The sequence below is a fragment of the Lutzomyia longipalpis genome, chromosome 1 (assembly GCF_024334085.1).
Source record: "Lutzomyia longipalpis isolate SR_M1_2022 chromosome 1, ASM2433408v1".
Taxonomy (NCBI): Eukaryota; Metazoa; Arthropoda; class Insecta; order Diptera; family Psychodidae; genus Lutzomyia; species Lutzomyia longipalpis.
In genome coordinates, this window is record NC_074707.1 from 37,124,815 (window position 1) to 37,143,759 (window position 18,945).

General features: G+C 39.1%; 4 protein-coding genes across 4 annotated transcripts; 1 reads left to right on the top strand and 3 right to left on the bottom strand.

The window, feature by feature from the left end:
- Window positions 1–169: 169 nt before the first annotated feature.
- On the top strand, window positions 170–1,415 carry LOC129787108 (coiled-coil domain-containing protein 86). The gene is made up of 3 exons (XM_055822436.1): window positions 170–369; window positions 438–573; window positions 1,093–1,415. The coding sequence occupies exons 1-3, from the start codon at window positions 285–287 to the stop codon at window positions 1,382–1,384; spliced, it is 513 nt and encodes a 170-aa protein (XP_055678411.1). The 5' UTR covers window positions 170–284; the 3' UTR covers window positions 1,385–1,415.
- LOC129787107 (DNA replication ATP-dependent helicase/nuclease DNA2) lies at window positions 1,360–6,628 on the bottom strand. The gene is made up of 5 exons (XM_055822435.1): window positions 6,179–6,628; window positions 5,928–6,118; window positions 4,791–5,702; window positions 2,451–3,484; window positions 1,360–2,314 (listed from the first exon to the last, which is right to left on the bottom strand). Exons 1-5 carry the CDS (start codon window positions 6,513–6,515, stop codon window positions 1,420–1,422), a joined length of 3,369 nt encoding a protein of 1,122 aa, XP_055678410.1. The 5' UTR covers window positions 6,516–6,628; the 3' UTR covers window positions 1,360–1,419.
- A 160-nt stretch (window positions 6,629–6,788) lies between these two features.
- Window positions 6,789–8,599, bottom strand: LOC129787109 (ubiquitin-conjugating enzyme E2-18 kDa). Its single transcript, XM_055822437.1, has 4 exons — window positions 8,532–8,599; window positions 8,106–8,201; window positions 7,845–8,031; window positions 6,789–7,693 (listed from the first exon to the last, which is right to left on the bottom strand). Exons 1-4 carry the CDS (start codon window positions 8,556–8,558, stop codon window positions 7,533–7,535), a joined length of 471 nt encoding a protein of 156 aa, XP_055678412.1. The 5' UTR covers window positions 8,559–8,599; the 3' UTR covers window positions 6,789–7,532.
- Window positions 8,600–10,257: 1,658 nt separating this feature from the next.
- LOC129787111 (histone-lysine N-methyltransferase PR-Set7) lies at window positions 10,258–18,768 on the bottom strand. Its single transcript, XM_055822438.1, has 3 exons — window positions 18,376–18,768; window positions 12,049–13,279; window positions 10,258–10,808 (listed from the first exon to the last, which is right to left on the bottom strand). The coding sequence occupies exons 1-3, from the start codon at window positions 18,383–18,385 to the stop codon at window positions 10,598–10,600; spliced, it is 1,452 nt and encodes a 483-aa protein (XP_055678413.1). The 5' UTR covers window positions 18,386–18,768; the 3' UTR covers window positions 10,258–10,597.
- Between the last annotated feature and the right edge of the window lie 177 nt (window positions 18,769–18,945).

Sequence of the window (18,945 nt, forward strand, 5' to 3'; positions counted from 1 at the left end):
GGAAGGGATGAAAATGCTGAGACATTCGTAAAAATTAGTTAATTTTCCGATTTTTTGTAGGAAGCCGGTGTCTGCAGTTTCAGCGGAAGAGTTTGCAGTCTATCCCTGCAGATTCTTCCCTCTGGGGAATTTGAAGACTTCCCGCCGCCACTAAAAATCAGCACAGTGTCCTCCATCGAGCCACGTGTTTTTAAAGTTTTCAAAACATTCCAAAAATTTTCAGCAAAAAGTGAATTTTCTCGAATTTTATCGATTTTAAAGGCAGAATTCTCAGATAAATTGCAATGGGAAGAACAAAGAAATCCCCCATGAAGAGAATGGAGACATCTCAGGAAGAAAATACGGAGAAAATGGTCACAGAAGCTACAAGTTGGTGGAACTTCTCTTCGACGATTTGCTAAGATTTTTATTTTTTTGAATTATCATTGATTTTGTAGGTAATCCTCCAGTGGAGAGTAGTTCCTCAGACAGCAAAACAACAGATAAATCCGCCACAGGAAAGAAAAAGGCTGCTGCTTCCCTTCCCCGAGGAATTCCAAAGAGTGGAAGAGTGTGGAAGACTCAGAAGCAAAAGTAAGAAGAATTTTATTAAATAAATCCTCTTTGGGATGATTTCTGGTTAATTAGGGGTAACTGGGGCAAAATGGTGAAAGTGCAAGGGTTTCGAAAATAGTCTGAAAATGAATTTTCCCGTTAAGTTAGAGAGAAATCGTCCAAGACAAAGTTGTAGCCCGGAAAATTTGCTATAAGATAGTTGTCATGGGAAAACTCAAATATTTCCACGAAACTCATGAAAATTATCTCCCAAAAATTCTCAATTTTACCCCAGGGGCTGTATTCTCTAAGAGTGAAAAACTCCCGTGATAAATTCCCGAAGGCTTTTTGCAGGGAAAATGTGTGGAAAACTTCACGTGAGCATGATTCTTCAAGAAAGAAAATTGTAATGCATCCGTGATAAACTCCCGTAAGATTTTCCCGGTTTTCACGTTTCTTTTAAAGCGCTAAAACTTTCAGGAGTTTATCACGGGAATTTTTCACTTTCAGAGAATTCATGCCCAGGTTTCCCTAATCCTTGAAAAAAAATTCTCTTAGGTTCTCAACAATCAAGAAATCCCTCAATAGGGGTTCATTTGAGAAGAAGGAACAACTGAGGCAGGAAATAAAGCAAATCAAGGAACTCTCACGATCAATCAAGGAGCAAAAGAAGCAGGAGAAGGAGCAACTGAAGCAGAGACGTGAGGAGAATGAAAGGCGAAAGCTGGAGAATCAGCAAAAGTCCGAAATTGTTCAGATTATCAAAAACCCCGCAAAGTTGAAGAGGATCCGGAAGAAGCAGCTGAGAATGATTGAAAAGCGTGATTTGAGCAAAGTTAAGGCCATTTAATAAAGAACACAGAAACAGACTTAAAAAAAAACATTCTACTCAAACTGAAAGTCCGGTGGGATATCAGGTATGGCGTCAAAGAGGGGATTCAGGAGGAGTTGAAAGTCTTTTCGATGAATTTCCAGCAAATGCTGCTGCACCATTGCCCAATCAAAATCACAATCGGGGTCTGTTAGGCGGAAAAATCCCTCCGGAAGCATTCCCTGCTTGAGACTCTTGAACGGCGCAATGGGTGCGAGTGATGCAACATTCCCAATAACGATACATTTGTGCTTTGCCCGCGTCAGAGCAACAGCAAAGCGCTCATTGCTTCCCATAATCCTCTCATCCACTGCGCAGACGTGATTGGTGTTGTTGCAATTTGTCACGCACGAGTAGATGATGACACTCTTCTCACGCCCTTGGTACTGATCCACCGTATTCACCTCCACACCCTCCGGCATCCCGAACATTTCACAAAACTTCCCCATTAGTTGCTGCAGGAGTGTTACTTGAGCCCTAAAAGGGGCAATGATCCCTATGTCACGCCCCTGAATTCCCAGCTCAGTCATTGCCCGGACAATGTACAAGCATACGGCGGCTTCGCAGATGTTGGAACTCACGTGGGCGCCGCTCTGATGTTCTTCCGGAAATACGTCAATCATGAAGTTTTTCTCAATCTTACTCCCAGGATCAATGCTTATCTGCTTGCTGTACTCTGCATTAAGCTTCGCCGTGTTCCCTGTGTCCAGGAGGACAAAGGCACCCGAAAGATCCGTTCGGAGGATCCCATAGAGCCACTTATTGGGGCAATTCTCCTCACTGAAATTCACATCCTGCGCATACTGAATCACACTGCGTGCCACAGTGCTGGTGGCACACTTTAGGCGTCCTTCGTAGGCCAAATTATTGGCCACATCTGTGATTGTTGCATTCATGCGGTACTGGATGCTGTAGAATATGCGTGGAAACTTGATTAATTAGCAAAAGAAAGAATTTTTTTCAAGATATTTTTGGATCATTTAGCGATGTCGTCATCAAAGCTATTTTGGAATTATCGCAATAAAAAAATAGTTGTTTGACTCACCTCAGTGTGGCTGTATTGAGTGGACCCTGGAGGCGCTTGAAGAGACTCTCCCCACCACCCAGATCAACAGCATGATCGGATTTCATGAGTGGCGGCAATTGATTGGGATCCCCAACAAGGAGGAATTTCTTCGCAGCCAGCAATGGCCGGAGGACAGTTGGCTGAAAGACCTGCGTTGCTTCGTCCACAATGCACAGATCAAATTCCTTCTGCACGAGAAGGGGATGATTGCTTCCCATGCACGTTACCCCAACAACACTGCATTGCTCGTAGATTTCATTCAAATCATCCAACGTGGTGCAATTTTGCGTCAAAGAAGCCTCCGTGTAGTCCCTAAGCTCCGGGGAGATGCGTGATGTTGATCCCAGACGCATAAACTTCACCCCATACGGGATGAGACGTACCAGGAAGTTATCAACGGCAGCATTGGTGTGACTAGTAATGAGCACAGATTTCCCCTTGCAGTGATAATAGCGGACAATGGCAACGATTGTTTGAGTCTTTCCCGTCCCAGGAAGTCCCTCGAGAAGCATGTACTCCTTGAGATGCTCAAACTTCAGGACTGCATTCATCTGATCAAAGTTCAAACTCCTAAAAGATTCGTGAAGGATTCTCTCACCCCCCTCAGTGGGTGTGTCAAAACTCGGTGTGATTCTATCCACAATCAAACTTCTCAACGAATTAATCTTCTCCGTATTCTCCAGCAATGCTCCCAAATTGGTCAGGTCAAAAGTCATCTTCATATTACTCTCATAGCGATCAATGTGAAATACTTCGTTGCTGTAGTGCTGCTGCAAATCTCTCTCAAGCGACAGAGTAATGCTCTGAGATTCAATTGAGAGCACCGTTCCCGTGGCCACGGCAATCCTCCTAGTTGTGCTCACAATTAGGTAATCCCCAGCGGAAAAGCCCGCCGTAAGGCAATCCCGCCGCATTCCGCCTGTCTTTGTCTTGTCCACTTGGAATTCCGTCACGTAGCGACTGCCCTGGAGGACAGGCTGTGTCTGGATGACCAGGTAAGCCAATGTGAAGCCCTTAAAATTAATTTAAAATCATTTATTGCCATTTGTGGCGCAATTTAGAATCATTCGATAGAGGCCCTCTCTATAGAGCAAGAAGAATCAAGGTAAGCCAAATCTCTATGCCAAATTGGACACCTTTTGTGGTTTATTTTTTTTTAAATTTATATTTTAATTATATTTTTTAGTTTTTATCAATACCAAAGCAAAATCTTATTATTTGATGAGTTAATCCATTCGCAGTGATTTGTTAAAAAAAATCAATTAATTTTTAACATTTTTTTCTGAACTTGATTCTTACTTAATTGACTTGATCTATTCCATCTATTCGGATTATTAGCCTTTTTATTTATCACAGATTAAAATGAAATGGTAACAAGATTATCATAAGAAAAGTATCTGATTTTTTGCTGATCAAAGAATCTTTAATCCAGAAATATCAATTTTAATATTTTGATACGAGATATTTTGATATGAGTCAGGCGAATGGCAAACCCAGAGAAATCAGTACAGTACTTTTCGTAACGCAGCGGTCTCTTCCGATCAAAGGAAGGGATTAATTTGCACAATTCCACTTGCAATCGAAACTACATTTAATTATTTTTCGATTAATCCCTATCTCATCATCCGGATTGACTTATTAATACAAAAAAAAAGTTAAAGTGTTTCTCGGGAATCGGTCGAGATTTGAGAATTCCTCATACATTTTGCTAAACAAAAAGTGACTTTTCTTCACAGAATAGAGGTTATATAGCAAAGTCAAATGAATTCAATTACGAGAAGAATTTTAAAACTTCTAATGCAAAATTTCAAGAATTACCTTGACAATTTTAACAGACTTGAAGAAAATTAAAATATTTTTTAATGATTTTTCCGGAAGTTTATTTTTTTTTTAATTGTGAATTCTTTTTACTTTATCAAATTTTTCTTTTTTTCTCCGTAAGTTAGACAAGCCCTATTCCAGGAAATTCGTTAAAATACTTGTTAGCTTTTTCTCTGGAAGCTAAAACTCCGTCTAAACTGTTTCAAAAACAATCTTAAAGCTGTACCCATACGACAGCGTCAAAAGACGTTGTTCGTTGTTTTTTCTCACTTGCTCCTTGTCAAATTGTATTGCGCTGTCACTGTCAAACAAGAAAGGCGGTTATAAAACATAGAAACCGCGTTTCTTGTTTGACAGTGACAGCGCAATACAATTTGACAAGGAGCAAGTGAGAAAAAACAACGAACAGCGTCTTTTGACGCTGAAGTATGGTTAAGCTTTAAGGCTCCTCTTTGCATTTTAAATAAGAATAAATAAAAAAAATAATATCAAACTCACCTCATTTTCCCTTACTTCCGGTGTCTTGATCCAAATCCTCTCCTGTGTGAAGGTTTCATTTTCATGAAAATACTCATAGAGAATGATGTGAACCCAATCAATGAAATACTCCACATGTTGATCACTCAAATGTGCCGTAACACGCTCTAGAGTTGTATTTAGAGCCATACCGGGTGATAGAATATCCCTTTGTTCTGATCTGAGTAGGAATGTGCAACAAATTGTATTCATGTGACATTTTGCACACGCCGAGGGATGATCTATGGGTCTTGGAAGTTTAAATTCCGCTTCACCCTCATCGAGGTAAATCTTTTCGCACGCAAGATAGCCAACATACTTATTGCGCATCATTACAAGATCACGTATTTCATTCCATGAGGGTTTTACTTCTCGCATTATCCCTTCACGGAGGTAGAGCAAGAGCCCGGAATCTGTGCTGGGGTTGACTTCTGACATCATCATTTGATAGATTGTCAATTGGCCACGATGCTCCAATGAAAAGTTAGCTCGACCCGTTTTCAGCTCAAGTGGCATTGTTTTGACTTGGCGATTTTCTCTATTTCGCACACGCACACTTACATCAACTTTTCCCTTGAGCCCCATCTGTGGCATCCAGATGTTCTCCTCAATGTCTTGTACTTCAGTGATTATCCCATCAAAGTTATCTCTTGCACTGAACATATTAGTGGGACGATTGTGGATGTAGCGTTGCATGAATTGATGGATCTTTGGTACAAAATCGTACATTTCCTTCTCAGCGTAGCCCTTTTTGAGGCAAGCTGAGTACATTGTGAAGATTGTACGTTGATTCTGAAGCATATTTCGACATGCTTCCATGATTTGTTCTCGGGTATCTAGCTTATTTTTAAGGCATATTTGTAGGAGTTCATGAACCATAGTTCCCACAGCCATCTAAATGACAGTTAATGAAGGAAATGATAATTTTTAAGGAATTTCGCATTGATTTTGAGGGATTTTAAAATGAACTCAAATACAATATCATGACCAGAGAGTCAAATGCGAGATTGATGGAATAAAAATATTTTAAAGCAAAAATCGATTGAATGCATATAGCTGTCCAGCAAAAAGAAGCACGAGCTAATGGAAAAAAGGTTAAGATTTTGGCGGGTAACTCACAATTTCTGCTTCTGCTGTGGTTTTCTTGAAGTAAGTGTCCAGTATGCCCCTCCGGGAGCAAAATAGGGATCCCAGGAGAGTTGTACCTGATATCAGGACATTCGGATTAACCACAATGAGCCCATCATTCATTGTAATTATATGGCACTGACGTTCTTCACTCCAAATTGCCTTCACGGAGACAATTTCAACTGCAAAAGGAAGCTCCCCTGATCAACTATTTCCCCACAAAAATGTCATAAAGTACTCACAAGGATGTACATCTGTGTAGATCCATGAATCAAAGAGGATCAGCATGCCCGTTTGAGCTCTCTCCGCGGGAACATCGTCCTCCATGAGACCAAGACGAAGTTCTTCCTCTGTTCTCTCCATTGTCTTCACTTCGCAGCGTCGCCATCGGGTGAGATCAAACGTCCTGAGGGGGGCACTTGGCTGCTGTCGCTGTTCCGGGATTCTAGCGCCCGTATTGATGGAGATATTCTCCTTGTTTTCCTCAAATTCCCAATCATCCCAGGCATAGGATGCCAATTCCATGGACATTGTGTCGTCTTCCGTTAAAGCTAAGCGGCGTTTCTTGCTGGGATCCATTTTTCAGGGATTTTTCACGATATTTTCCGTCTTTTCACGTCTTTTTCTCACAGTTTTTGCTCAACAAGGAAAATCCGCTATTTCGCCGCCAAATTCGAGCCAAAATCGTCGTCAGACTGATCGGTTTTTCTCGGGCGCCATTCGGGTCTTCATTCGGGTTTTGTATTAGCGCGCGAATTTCAAACCCAAGAAATTCTTTTCTAAAATCTCAACTTTTCAGGAAAACTCCTCTGAAAATTCTTCAAAATGTTCAACAAGTAAAAGAAAACTCACATAAATTGTTCAACTAATTTATTTGAGAGATGATTTATTAAATAATTTAGCCAAAAAATGATTCTTTGCCATGAAATTTTGGGACATTTTTCACATTTAAAAATTTTGCTAGTTTTTCTCGCATCTTTTGTTCACAAATAAATGCATTCTCTGTGGATTCTTTGGGGGCCCCCACATGCGGGGGGCATACATTCCAGACGTACATATGGAAATGTTTTTTTTTTCTTCTAAGCCCTAATCCTCTCTCAAGGTTGAAAAGAAATCACGTTAAGATTACAATTTTTATTCGCCATTTCAGCGTGATTTTTTTTACTAATTATGCCTTCCATCCGCCACACTAAACTTTAATATTACTTTATTCTACAACTGTGTACAAGTTTTATCATTTTCATTTTACTTCTCTCTATCTTTGCTCCTTCTATAAAATATATTTTTGAATTCAAAAATATTTTCTCTTTCTCTCTCTGACTCAGAAACGCGGGGAATTAATATAGAAAAAAAATACAAACATATCTCTTTCCCCCAAGAAAAAAAATTGCTTGGCACGGGCGTGCGTGGGGGATGGAGAGAAAAAATCCTATAAGAATAAATTAAAGGATAAAAGTAATTCCAATATGGGAGGTTTGTTGCTGCTTACTGCTTGGAGAGAAAATGCCAGGAAGGGGATACACTCCTGTGGGAGGAGGAGGAGTGGGTAGAGGGGGGGGGGGGTTGCCATTTGGGGTGGGGCAGCATGGGGGAAAATTAATCCGATCCAGTTGGTCGTTTTTCGCTATTTTTCCGCGTAAAATCTTCAGCATTCTTCATGAATTTTTTCCGATCATTGAGATACTCGCCAGCCAGATCCGCCCTCAGTGGGTGCTCTGGTTCCGGATCATTCACAAGGGCAATTAGGGCCTGAATTACTGCAGAAGACAGCAGGGGAGAAACAACAAAATGATGTCACATTGCAGAGGTACAAAAAGAAAGAGAAATAGAATAAAAAACAAACTCAAGGCGGTGCCGTGATTGTTATCAGTGCAAGAGGGGCTGGCTGGCTGATGGTTAATATCTTACCTTGATCAGTTTTCGTGGCTGGCTTCCAATTTTCCGCACTGATTATCGGCAAACACACCTGGCCCTTTTCATCGATATTCGGATGATAGATTCTGGTCTTAAAGCTGATTTTTGGTGGTTTAAACGGATACTCTGCCGGAAAGTTGATCTCAATTCGAAAGGCACCTTTATTGTATGGTGGGTTGTCCTTTAGAAGAGATGAAAAAATAAGCAAATTAAAGACAGCTCCTTCCTTCCCCCAAAACTTGAGCCACAACTTACCGGAACAATTAATCCTGTCCATACGAGGATATTCGTTTCATCCACAACAATGTCTCTGAAGGCTTTCAGTCCGGACGCCCTTAGGTCTGATAATTCCTACAAGAAACACACACAAAACACACGGGGAATTAGCACGCGTCGAGACAGGTGAACGGAGCCATGAAAAAAGACTTCCCAATGCTGAATAAATTAGAAATTCAATTATGCGAGACATTTTTCCCCACACACAGCGATGAAAAAATTGAGAAATATTCGGATGGTGACATAACCTCAAATTGCGCAAAAGAACAAATAATTTCGCTAATTTTTACATATTTCCGCACTTTTCCACCCAGATGCATTTTCAGCACTTTTTCTCAATCTTTTCTCGGGCTTTTTGCACTTTTTGCATGGATTTTTCAGTAGTTTTTAGCACTTTTTCTTTACCTTTTGTAATCGCCTTGACGCTGCCATCTTGCTATTTTTTGACAATTACAACGCATCAAAACAAACAATGGGGTTTTCTGCAGAGAAATACGGACTTCTGGGAGTAAAAAATGTAGAAAAATTCTGCGGATTTTCTCTGCATTCCCTGGCTCGAATAAAATTTGAACTTCAACGAACTTTTTTCTTGTTTTTCTAAAAAAAACGAGTTTTTTTGTTTTCCTTCCAAATTTTTTGGCACAAAACATATGTTTGGGGTTCCTGGGGCACATACAGGTGCTTTAGAGCCCCCGGGGAGCTCCTCAGTGTGGAAATTGGGGCCCGCGGAAATTTTGACGGTTGGGGATTTTACACGACTCTCATTTCCCGGAAATGGATTTTCGCGAACTTTTGAAATTTTTGATGCCAATCGACGCGGCATCGCTTCCTGATCACAAAAAACACAATTTCCCCGAAAAATTCGACGGAAAACACGAGAAAATTGCGAAAAAGTGAATGTGTGAGAGAGACGGATAGCGGTGAAATGCATTCGTCTCTTTTTCTCTTCAACAAAATGTACCAATAAGGGCGCGAAATTCAAAAATTAGTCGAAAATTCATGAAAATTATATGGGGGCGCTACGAAGGGGGGCTCTGGGAGGAAAGTGAATTTCGTTGGTGAAAAGCGCCTGTTATCAAGAGCCTCTACACCAAATTTCATCGCGATCGGACCAACGGTGTAGTAAAAGCAAAGTTGAACAAACACGAAAATAATTCATTGTAAAAAATCTACCAAACCGATTTTAATGAAAATTCGTGGAAATCATTTTTGAAGAATAAAGAAAATTTAGAAAATAATTTCCTGATGATTAGTCGTGTAAATACGGCTTATTAAAAGGGTTAAAATCCTGTATAGAAATGTTCAAAAAATCCTCAAAAATGGGTTAATAAATAAAATTAAATAAAACAAATTAAATTATTTTTTGTCATGATACTTGTATTTTTGTTCATTCCACACACTTTTTCATCATCAGGATTACTTTTACCTACACAATTCTGAAGCACTGATCCACCTCCTCAACTTGCTCAATTTTACAAAACAATTTTCTACACATCCTTTTAATTTTAAGACTAAAAGTTAATTGATTTGCAAAAAAATGTTTTGAGATGAAACTTTTGACTTTTTTTTGTAATAATCCTTCTCTTAAGTAAATATTTATTTATTTATTTTCTTTTATTATGCAATAGAGGTCCTTTATACAAATATTCTGTTGCATTTCGTGCGCGAAATTATTTATTTATTTATATTTTTTAGTTTTTTTTATAGTATCTTTCATTTTTTTATTATTCTACATCCTACGTGTGATTTATTTATATTTTTTTCTTCTTAATTTTTGCTTTCTTTTTTTTTTCTAAAACTAAATTTTCGAACCAAATGTGATTCTTTTTCTTTTATTTTTTCAACAAAATTATTTTATTTTTAAAAATGGAAACCAATAAATTTGGCGACAGTCTTGCCGGGTAAAAATTTTGCACAAAAAAATTCTCTTTGAAATTAATTTTATCCCAATTTGGAACTAGATTTTTCTTTCTTTAATTTTTTTTCTTTTTGTCTTATAAGGATTTCTCGCGGAAAATTCATGAGAAAAAGGAGATAATTTTCCGCTGTAAAAAAAATCCTTTCGAACACAAAAAAAGTCGAGCAATGAAAGCGTGTGTGATGGGTCTCTGAGGAAACTAAAAAAAAAACCTTAAAGATAGAAATGTTTATATAATTAAGAGTAGTTAGGAGAAGAAAATAAAACGTTAAGTAAGAACACATTCTTCCTGTCCTCGCTCGTGCTGGAGGAAAGGAATTGCTTTTAGGGAGAAAGGAGCAGCATACAGGAAGGATAAAAGGGGGAGAGGGAGGGAGGGAACATCTCCCGCGCGTAATGTAGAAAGGTGAATAAATAGTGATGGAGTTTCTTTGCTTTTGTTTTGTTTGTTTTATAATAAAGAATTAAATATTAAGTGTTGGACGCGTGGGAGGATGGTGTGGAAGGAAAAAAAGCTAAAAGAGGGGTCCCCTCACTCATCAGTCGCGCTCTCTCAGAATGCCAGCCATGGGTGATGCTGCAGGGATTCCTTGGAGCGATCCCCATAGTCATACGTGAGCTCTTTCCCCGGCTCAATGTCCTCTTTGGCCAGTAGCACTAAATGTGGTCTCCCCTTGTAGTCCACGATCTTTGTTATCAGATTCCCATTGCGCGAGTGATTCACCAAGCGCCCAATCTTGTCCGATTCCTTCGTGGCATCGATGCTGCAAATAAAATGATTTTAGCTGTGTTTCTTTCAGACACAGCTTTTGTGTACCGAGCAAAATCTAAAGTCGTCAGATCGGGCTCAAACTTGAGATGAGCACGAATTAGGGTCCCCACATTCCAAAAAACGTATGCGCCAAAAAAATTTTTTTCCGGCCGTCAGTCCGTCCGGCCGGCCGGAACCTAACGCTAAATTGCAAGAGAACGGTAATAGATAGAGACTTGCGTTAAACGGCAAAGTTTAAATATCGACCGGAAGACATCCGATTATGAGGTCATATCCACCCCCCCACCACTGCGTCCGCCATTTTGAATAACCTCAAAATTTTGTTTTGTCTATATCTCAGCCCCTGTAACAGCTAAATATCTGAAATTTCTATATGTTGTAGGGGCCATCAAGACCTTTCCAACGATACCTCATTTTCGAAAATCGGTCAAGCCGTTTAGTCAATATGGCCGCCACAATTTCTCATCGAAAATCGACCATAACTCGAAAACGGCTTGACCGATTTTGATCAACCCGGGGTCAAATGAAAGATCTCAACAAACCCTACAACTCTCTAGAACATCCGAAGTTTCAAAAGTGACCGCTAGGGGGCCAAAAATCAAAAACAAAATTTTCGATGAATTTTCGATGAATATCTCGAAAACGCCATTATCGATTTGCTTCATTTTTTGATATGTCATAGCTGACCATATTATCTAGCTCCATGCCAAAAATGAAGAAAATCTATGGCTCCGTTCTCGAGATATAGCCTTCCAAAGTTGGCATGTCATATCTCGGGTTCTACCAGTCCGATTTTGATCAACTCAAGTGCAAATGAAAGGTTTCGTGAAGCCCTACAAGTGTTTAGAACATTGCAAGTTCGAGAAATGACCGCGAGAGGCGCTAAAGTCAAAATCAAAATTTTCGAAAATTTCGAACTTGAATATTTCGAAAATGCCATTATCGATTTACTTCATATTTTAATATGTTATAGTTGAGGTTAAGACCTTTCCAACGATAGCTCAAAATCGAAAATCTATGGAGCCGTTCCCGAGATATGGCGTTTTAAAGATTTCTCGGGGGATGAATTTTCAACTTTTCCCGACTTTGCGCGTATTTAAATGAATTTGCGTTATAGTTTGCTCTCACAAAATTGGTACACTGAAAGAAACACAGCTCTCGTAAGCTTGGTCAGCTTACCAGTACATTTTTATTAAAAATTAAAAATTGAAAAATAAAAAAGAAAAACTCACCAGTACTGAACATTTTTGTGTTTAAAGTAATACATGTAGCAGCCAGCATTCTGATCCTCCGCATAGATCTGCTCCCTCTTGCCGGCCTCGCCGTTCGAGATCAAATCCCCAATGTACTCCACAACAAAGTCCCCCTTGGTGAAGGCATGTGTGGCCACAACACCGCGCCCTTTGCCCTTGAAAAGCTTCACCGCGAGCCCACGCTGACGCCCCTCGGCGATAGCCTCCTCAATGGCCCTCTGCTCCTCCTTCTGCACCTCCTTCTTCGTCTTCCGTGCACTCCGGCGCACCTTGTAGAACTCCTTTATGGTCTTCTGCCCCACCCCATTGAGGAGCTTCTTCGTGGCCCCATTCTTGGTTCGTGCTCCTGTTGCTGGGGCCGGAAAGGCACCATTCTCCCTCGGCTTTGCCGCAACTTCCTCACATTCCTGCACATCCACCTGGCTGTGCGCCTCCCCCTCTATCCTCCCCTTCAGCTCTCCCACATCTTCCGCCCCTTCGGTGGCATTCTCCACATCATTCACATTCTCCGCATCACTCTTCTTCGGCGATGGACAAACAATTCGATGGGGTGTTGTGGGTTTCTTGTGGCGCAAACGCATCCCAGCCGGTGTGGTGTCGTGACTTCGATCCGACACAACGCCACTATCGCAGGAATTGCTGTCTGAACACGCAAGCACCGGCGACACGGGTTTCAGGACATCCTGACAATTAACGCCATTTGCCCGTGGTGTGGTGGTGGCAGCATTGTTAAATGAGACAAACCCATTGCTTGTGAGACTCGAGAAATCCGGCTTCACCTCGAGGCTCTTCTTGATAACAATCGACGACGCCTGATTCGGACTTTTGTCCACATTCAACTTCAACACGGGCTTCTGTAGGAAAATATTCGAAGATTCCTCCTCCACTGCCTCCGGATACGAATCACACGTGTCATCGTCAATCAATTCAATGGTATCAAAGCCATTTGCACCCACATCTTGAGTGGTTTGCACGGGAAAATACCTCGTAATTTGGATATTCTTTACATTACGCTTCGATGATGGCCTCAGGACCATCTGTGTCTTGAATTTCGTCTCAATTCCCGGTATTTTCTCATTTCCATTCTCATGAATGCTCAACGGGTCGAGTTTGTAGTCTTTGCGCTTTGGGCTGGCGCAGTATTCCTCAAGTAGATTCCGGGAGGCCGTGCTTGAGCTTCCCGTTGGAGCTGCCGGACGTGCTCTCCTTCCTGTCACGACGGAAAATTATGTCAAATTATTAGCATTAAATTAATTAATTCATTAATGAAAAAACAATATGTGTGTAAAGTAAGACTTGGGTAAGCTCTGGATTGTTGCCGTAGATGGGATTCTTTTGTGAGAAATGATTTTGAAAAAAAAAAATTGAAAAAATTTGATACGAAAAATTCTTTTCTTTCAAATTTTGTCATTAAATTTTGATAAATTTTTTTTATAATCATTCTGCTGGTATATCAATAAAATAATAATAAAGTAAACTGTTAATCGTCCTGTTGTCGTGTCCTAAAAGAAAAGACAAAATATTTACTAATTCAAAAAATCGTTTATGTCTTAAGATTCTAGAATCAAGATCTAGAGATCTAAAACGATTCTGGAATAAAAATTAAACGATAAAAGAAAGAAACGTACTTTAAAATCTTCTAATATTTTTCACAGAATAAAGAAAATGTTTTAGATAAAGAGGTGGGCCTGGGGTGTAGTGGATAGAGCGCTTGAGTGCGCATCCAAAGGTCGCCGGTTCGAATACAGAACCCGGCAACGCGCCCCATCCGCCAACGTGCAATTAGATCACGTTGACCGGTTAGATCAGGAGATTGATACACTCCTATCCGTAAAATGGCCCACACGTGGTAGTATCTAGCAAGGCCGCCCACTACTTCTCCGCAAGGAGAACAACAACATCATATAGGGCGACCGGCCCTGTTTCTATATGGGATGTAGCGCCAAAATATTTTTTTTTTTTTTTTTTTTTTTTAGATAAAGAGCGGAATTCACTACTCAGTCGGGCTTAAAATTTTAGGTTGATTTTTAAGTTGGTCTTAAGGTTTTGAGTCAGTTTTTAGGTCGGTCTTAAAATTTTTAATTCGGGCTTGGATTTTCCTTAGTTATCCTAGAAAATATATTTTCCGATTAAAGAACTTTAATCTTAAAATGCATTGAATAGAGAGAAAGAAATTTATAAAAGTTAAGTCTAGGACTTTTATAAACTTGGTGTCTATCCAATGCGATTTAAGATTTATTTTTAATCAAATTCAAGTTCTTTAATCAGAAAATCTTACATGTTTTCCAGGACAATTAAGGAAAATCCAAGCCCGACTTAAAAATTTTAAGTCAGATCTAAAAAAAACTGACTGAAAACCTTAAGACAAACTTAAAAACCGACTTAAAATTTTAATCCCGACTGAGTAGTGAATTCCGCCTAAAATCGACCGATCATGTTTTTGAGCTCCCAAAAAATCTTTTTTTTTTTTTTTTGCTAGAAAAAAAAATTAAAACTATATGGAAAAAATCTTAAAATTATTTTCATGTTATTAAATTTTTCTCTTGCTTAATTCTTATTAAATGAAAGTGAATTAGTTGATTTTAGTGGAGATTTAGGAAATGCTTTTAGGACCTTTAAAAGCATTAAATATTTTTTTTTATGATAAAAATATGTCTTTTCTATAATTTGTAAGAAACTCAGTAGCTTAGTCGGTTAGCACTTCTACTTTTGATAACTTCCAAATATCAAAGAAGCAGGTTCGTATCTCAGTCGTGTATAATTGCTTTTTTTTTCTTTTCTTAACAAAGGTTTTAAAATCCAAATCCTTTCTATTATTTTATAAAATTTGCAGAAAATTTAAAAAGCCTTCAATCTTTAATTTTCTAATTCTTTGAATGTCTTCATTGTTTAGAGTACTCGTTAAGTCAAATATGTTCTACTGTGCCACATTAGTCCCCCTTTAATATTCCCTAAATTCATAATTAATTGACCCTACTTAATTCCGTGTCTGTGAAAATAGAAGAATTCCTAAAAATTTACGAAATATTCTCATTATTTTTATTAAATATCAGCCAAGTTCGTGCTTATTATTAGCTCTTCCTAAAAGTCCTAAAACATCAATAAAATCGCCATTAGGAGCAATTCCTTCAAAAGAATCGTTCTTATGAAGGAATTTACTTTATACTTCTTCTCATCATTCACTCCCCCACGTTTTGCTAAACCAAACCCAAAAAAAGAAGTAATATTTTGTATTTTCTATTGGAGTTGGGTATGGAATTAAAATTGACACAATTCCGTCCTTGGCATATTTCCTCTCTCATCTCACTCGCCCATTAATTACAACACCACACATCGCAGTATATTTGTTTGTGGCTTTCCCTCCTCGTTTTATTCTCTCATTGCGACCATCCAGCAGTACCCTTCCCCCCCCTAGAATTGGATGCAATTTTGCTCTTTTAGAGCCGCAAAGACTTTGCAAAATTTCGAAAGACATCGCGATATTTTGCACGAGAGATGCTAATCTGTGTGAATTTTCCAAACATGTAAGACGTAACAAACAAAATAGGTACCCAATGCTCTATAGAAAGTCTGCCCAATAATGTGGGAGGTCAACCCACAAATGGAGGAAGCTGAATCTTCAAGACAAAATGGCTTTCTAGGTGCTTTGATGGCGGACAAGAAGAACTCTGAGCAAAATTAATTAATTTTTTATGCATTATTCTCGCACATAAACCACGCACATCATCGTATTGGGGTTTTATGGTTTGCGAGACCAAAAAAGCTTATCAGAGAAACCCCACACATCGCTGGCCGATAAGGAGGGAATCACGTAAGAATTTTTTTTCAGCCTATCTTCATCATTACTTCACTATATAACGCAAGAAAGCTCCCATGGATGCGCAGCCACCTGCCACAAACTCTCCGCGAGCTTTTTTTTTCTTCATCGTCTCTACAGCCGCACGAGGATCCGTCTGTCGATCACACATCACAGTTGGGGGTCTATTTATAAAGCCATGAGGATGGCTGGCTGGTTGTGTCGCATAGAGATGGAACCACGAGCGCAAAAAGATCATCCTTCTCCCATGAAAATGTCAATTTGCTCAGTCAATTGGGCGGAAAATGGTGGTGTGCCGGCGGGAGATCACTTCGTGGGAGAATCTCTGGGGTCCACACACGAAGGAAATCCCACAATTTGTCTCTCTATTTGCGCCACAGAGACGCAACAAAATGGATTTTCCCTCCGCGCACCGATTCGACGAGGCATGAAAGGCAAACCATTAGAAGCCCATTTGATCAAAGAGCCCACAGCTATTGTAATCAATCGAAATACAATTTGTATTGCATAACTTCATTGATGCTTAATTTTGATTAATTTTTAAGAGAAGGTTCTCAAGGGAAGGATTTTAAATATAAGTATTTTTTTATTTTACTTTCAGTAGGTAGTTGAAAATTTTTTAGCTTCCGGAATTCAGCATTGAAAATTCCGGATCAAAAAAAGGTCAAATTGGTCAAGTAAATATATGAAAAATACATCCTTTTTGCGAAATATTCTTTTTCTTTAATTAAATACTAATCTAAATCAATCATAGAGACTAAGAAGTTGTTTTCAGACAAAATTTTGATAAAAATCTTGTCTAAGAAAATTATAAAAATCATAAAAACTTGGAAGGTCCGACATTTTTAACCTCAATCTTTGACCCTAATTTTCTATTAACCCTTGGAGGATTTTGATGGCCTAAGTGGCCAATTTGACTTTTTTTAAATCGTCTCAAAATTAAAATCTATTAATATTTCATGCTAAATTCTACATTTGTGTACAGAAGTTCCAAATAGAATCCCCCTACATGAAAATCAGCAAGATCACTCACTTCAGACGTTTGACGATTCCCAAACAAAGACACAATTGAGTAAGTTAGGAAATTTTGAAAAATTGAAAAATTGAAAGAGATGAAATATTGAATGAAAAATTGTAATTTATAAGAAATGTTTAATAAAAATTCCAGCCACTGAGGAAGACGCACAGTAGTGTCGAAAGCTCTGGCCCCTAAAATTGAAAGGATGTGTTTGGGTTGACCTACCGTCCCTTGGCTGACGCAGTCGGAAGGATTTATCCTAAAGCATCAAAAAACATTAAATTTCCGTCAGTATCTACCCGAGAAGTTCCATTACTTCAATATCGTCGAAAGAAAACTTGAAAAAAAAAACATTTTCTTTTGAGAGAAAATTAAAGTCAAAGTTTTGAGGTTAGAAACCTCGATCCTCTAAGAGTTAAAAAAAAGTGTTCCAAATTGCTTCAAAACGTGCTCAGTCAGAAAATAAATCTTTTTTTTAATAAGTTGTTTTTGGGCAGAAAATCATTTTTCTTTAGAAATTTGAAGTGATAAATTGGATAAATTAAATAAAAATAAATGAGTCAATAGTTTGAATCTCAATTTGTGTGAGTAATCCAACGAATTCTTTACAAATATGTAACCTAATCAATTTTATAAAAAAGCAGTGCCGTATTTTAAAATGTTTACCTCTTTAAAAAAATAATAAGTTTGTAGATATATTTTTAAAGTTATTTGCTCATCAAACTTTTTATTTATTCTTAAAGGCCTTTTCATACAAAAAAAATCAATGAAGATGCTTTTCAAAAACGTTAAAAAAAAATTAAGAAGAGAAAAATTGCATTTATTTCAAATTTTGACACATCCCCTTGGATTCCCGGAGGAATCACACAATCCACAAACAAACTTGGCCTACTGTATATTTTTATTATTTAATTTCTTCACCATCTCTGGGCTTTCTGGGAACTGGGATTCCTGGGAATTTTCTTACATTATCCACATTCCATTAAGAGACGCCCACACGTAGAGGAAAATCCCCCCAAAAAATACCTGGAAGAATTTTCCCGCGCAACTTCCTGGATGAGAAAATTAATTTTCGCGGAAGCAGCGGAAGTTGGGGCGTATGAGTAATAATAATACATGGGGGGAGAAGGAGGCGAGGGCATGAAGTACCTCAAATACAGAGAGTGAGTATGCCTGGGGACGGGCATTAACCTCCAAGTCCAAATTGCCGACTCTGCAAAGCGCATTGAGTTTTTCCTCCACTTCCACCGAAAAGCCAGCACAAAGAACGATCGCGGCTCGCGAGCGCAAGCGAAGAGCGCAAAGTGCAATTGAAATAGCGCAAAGTAGGTGAATTCTTTGGGTACCCAAGCGCCATAGAGATGGATAGGCTCCAGAGCTTCCCAACCCGCTTACAGTCAATTTGCAATGCAACATTAACATGTAATCAATCCCACAGGACGTACTCCCGGAAATACTTCCCGGAACTCACCTCGAACCATTATTGCGACTATGCTGCGGTAGTGTCGGTGGCTGTGCTAGTAGCTGCGGTGACCGTGCTTGGGGTTCGGACTTCTTTTCCTAAATCGCCTCCATTGATGATAAAGGTGGTTCCTCGCTGTGGCTTCGCTTTGAGGCACACACACAAAATGCTTGCGCTTGGGTTACAAATTCACAATCAGATACACGTCGTTTTCAGCGCCCTTCCCGCACACTGGTGCACAAGTCACGCACGGCAATCGCTACAGGGAACACTGAGGTGTGATTTGGTGGAGGAATTAGGGTGTGTGGACAATTAAATTCACGGAAAAATCCATAAATAAATAAACACAACAACCACGATCTTTTTTCACTTCCAAACTTCGCTTCCAATCGCAAATCTCCACGAGAGGCGCTCTCGGCGCTTCTCACGCGCCGTTTTTCAAAAACTCTTGGCGATGGAATATATTATCTCGTATTTTTCCTGCTTTTTGCCATTAATTGCTTACTATATTTTAATTTTCGCTTTTGCAAGTCAGGAAAATTGCAATTTTCTCCAATTTCTTTGAACTTTTCCCAAAAC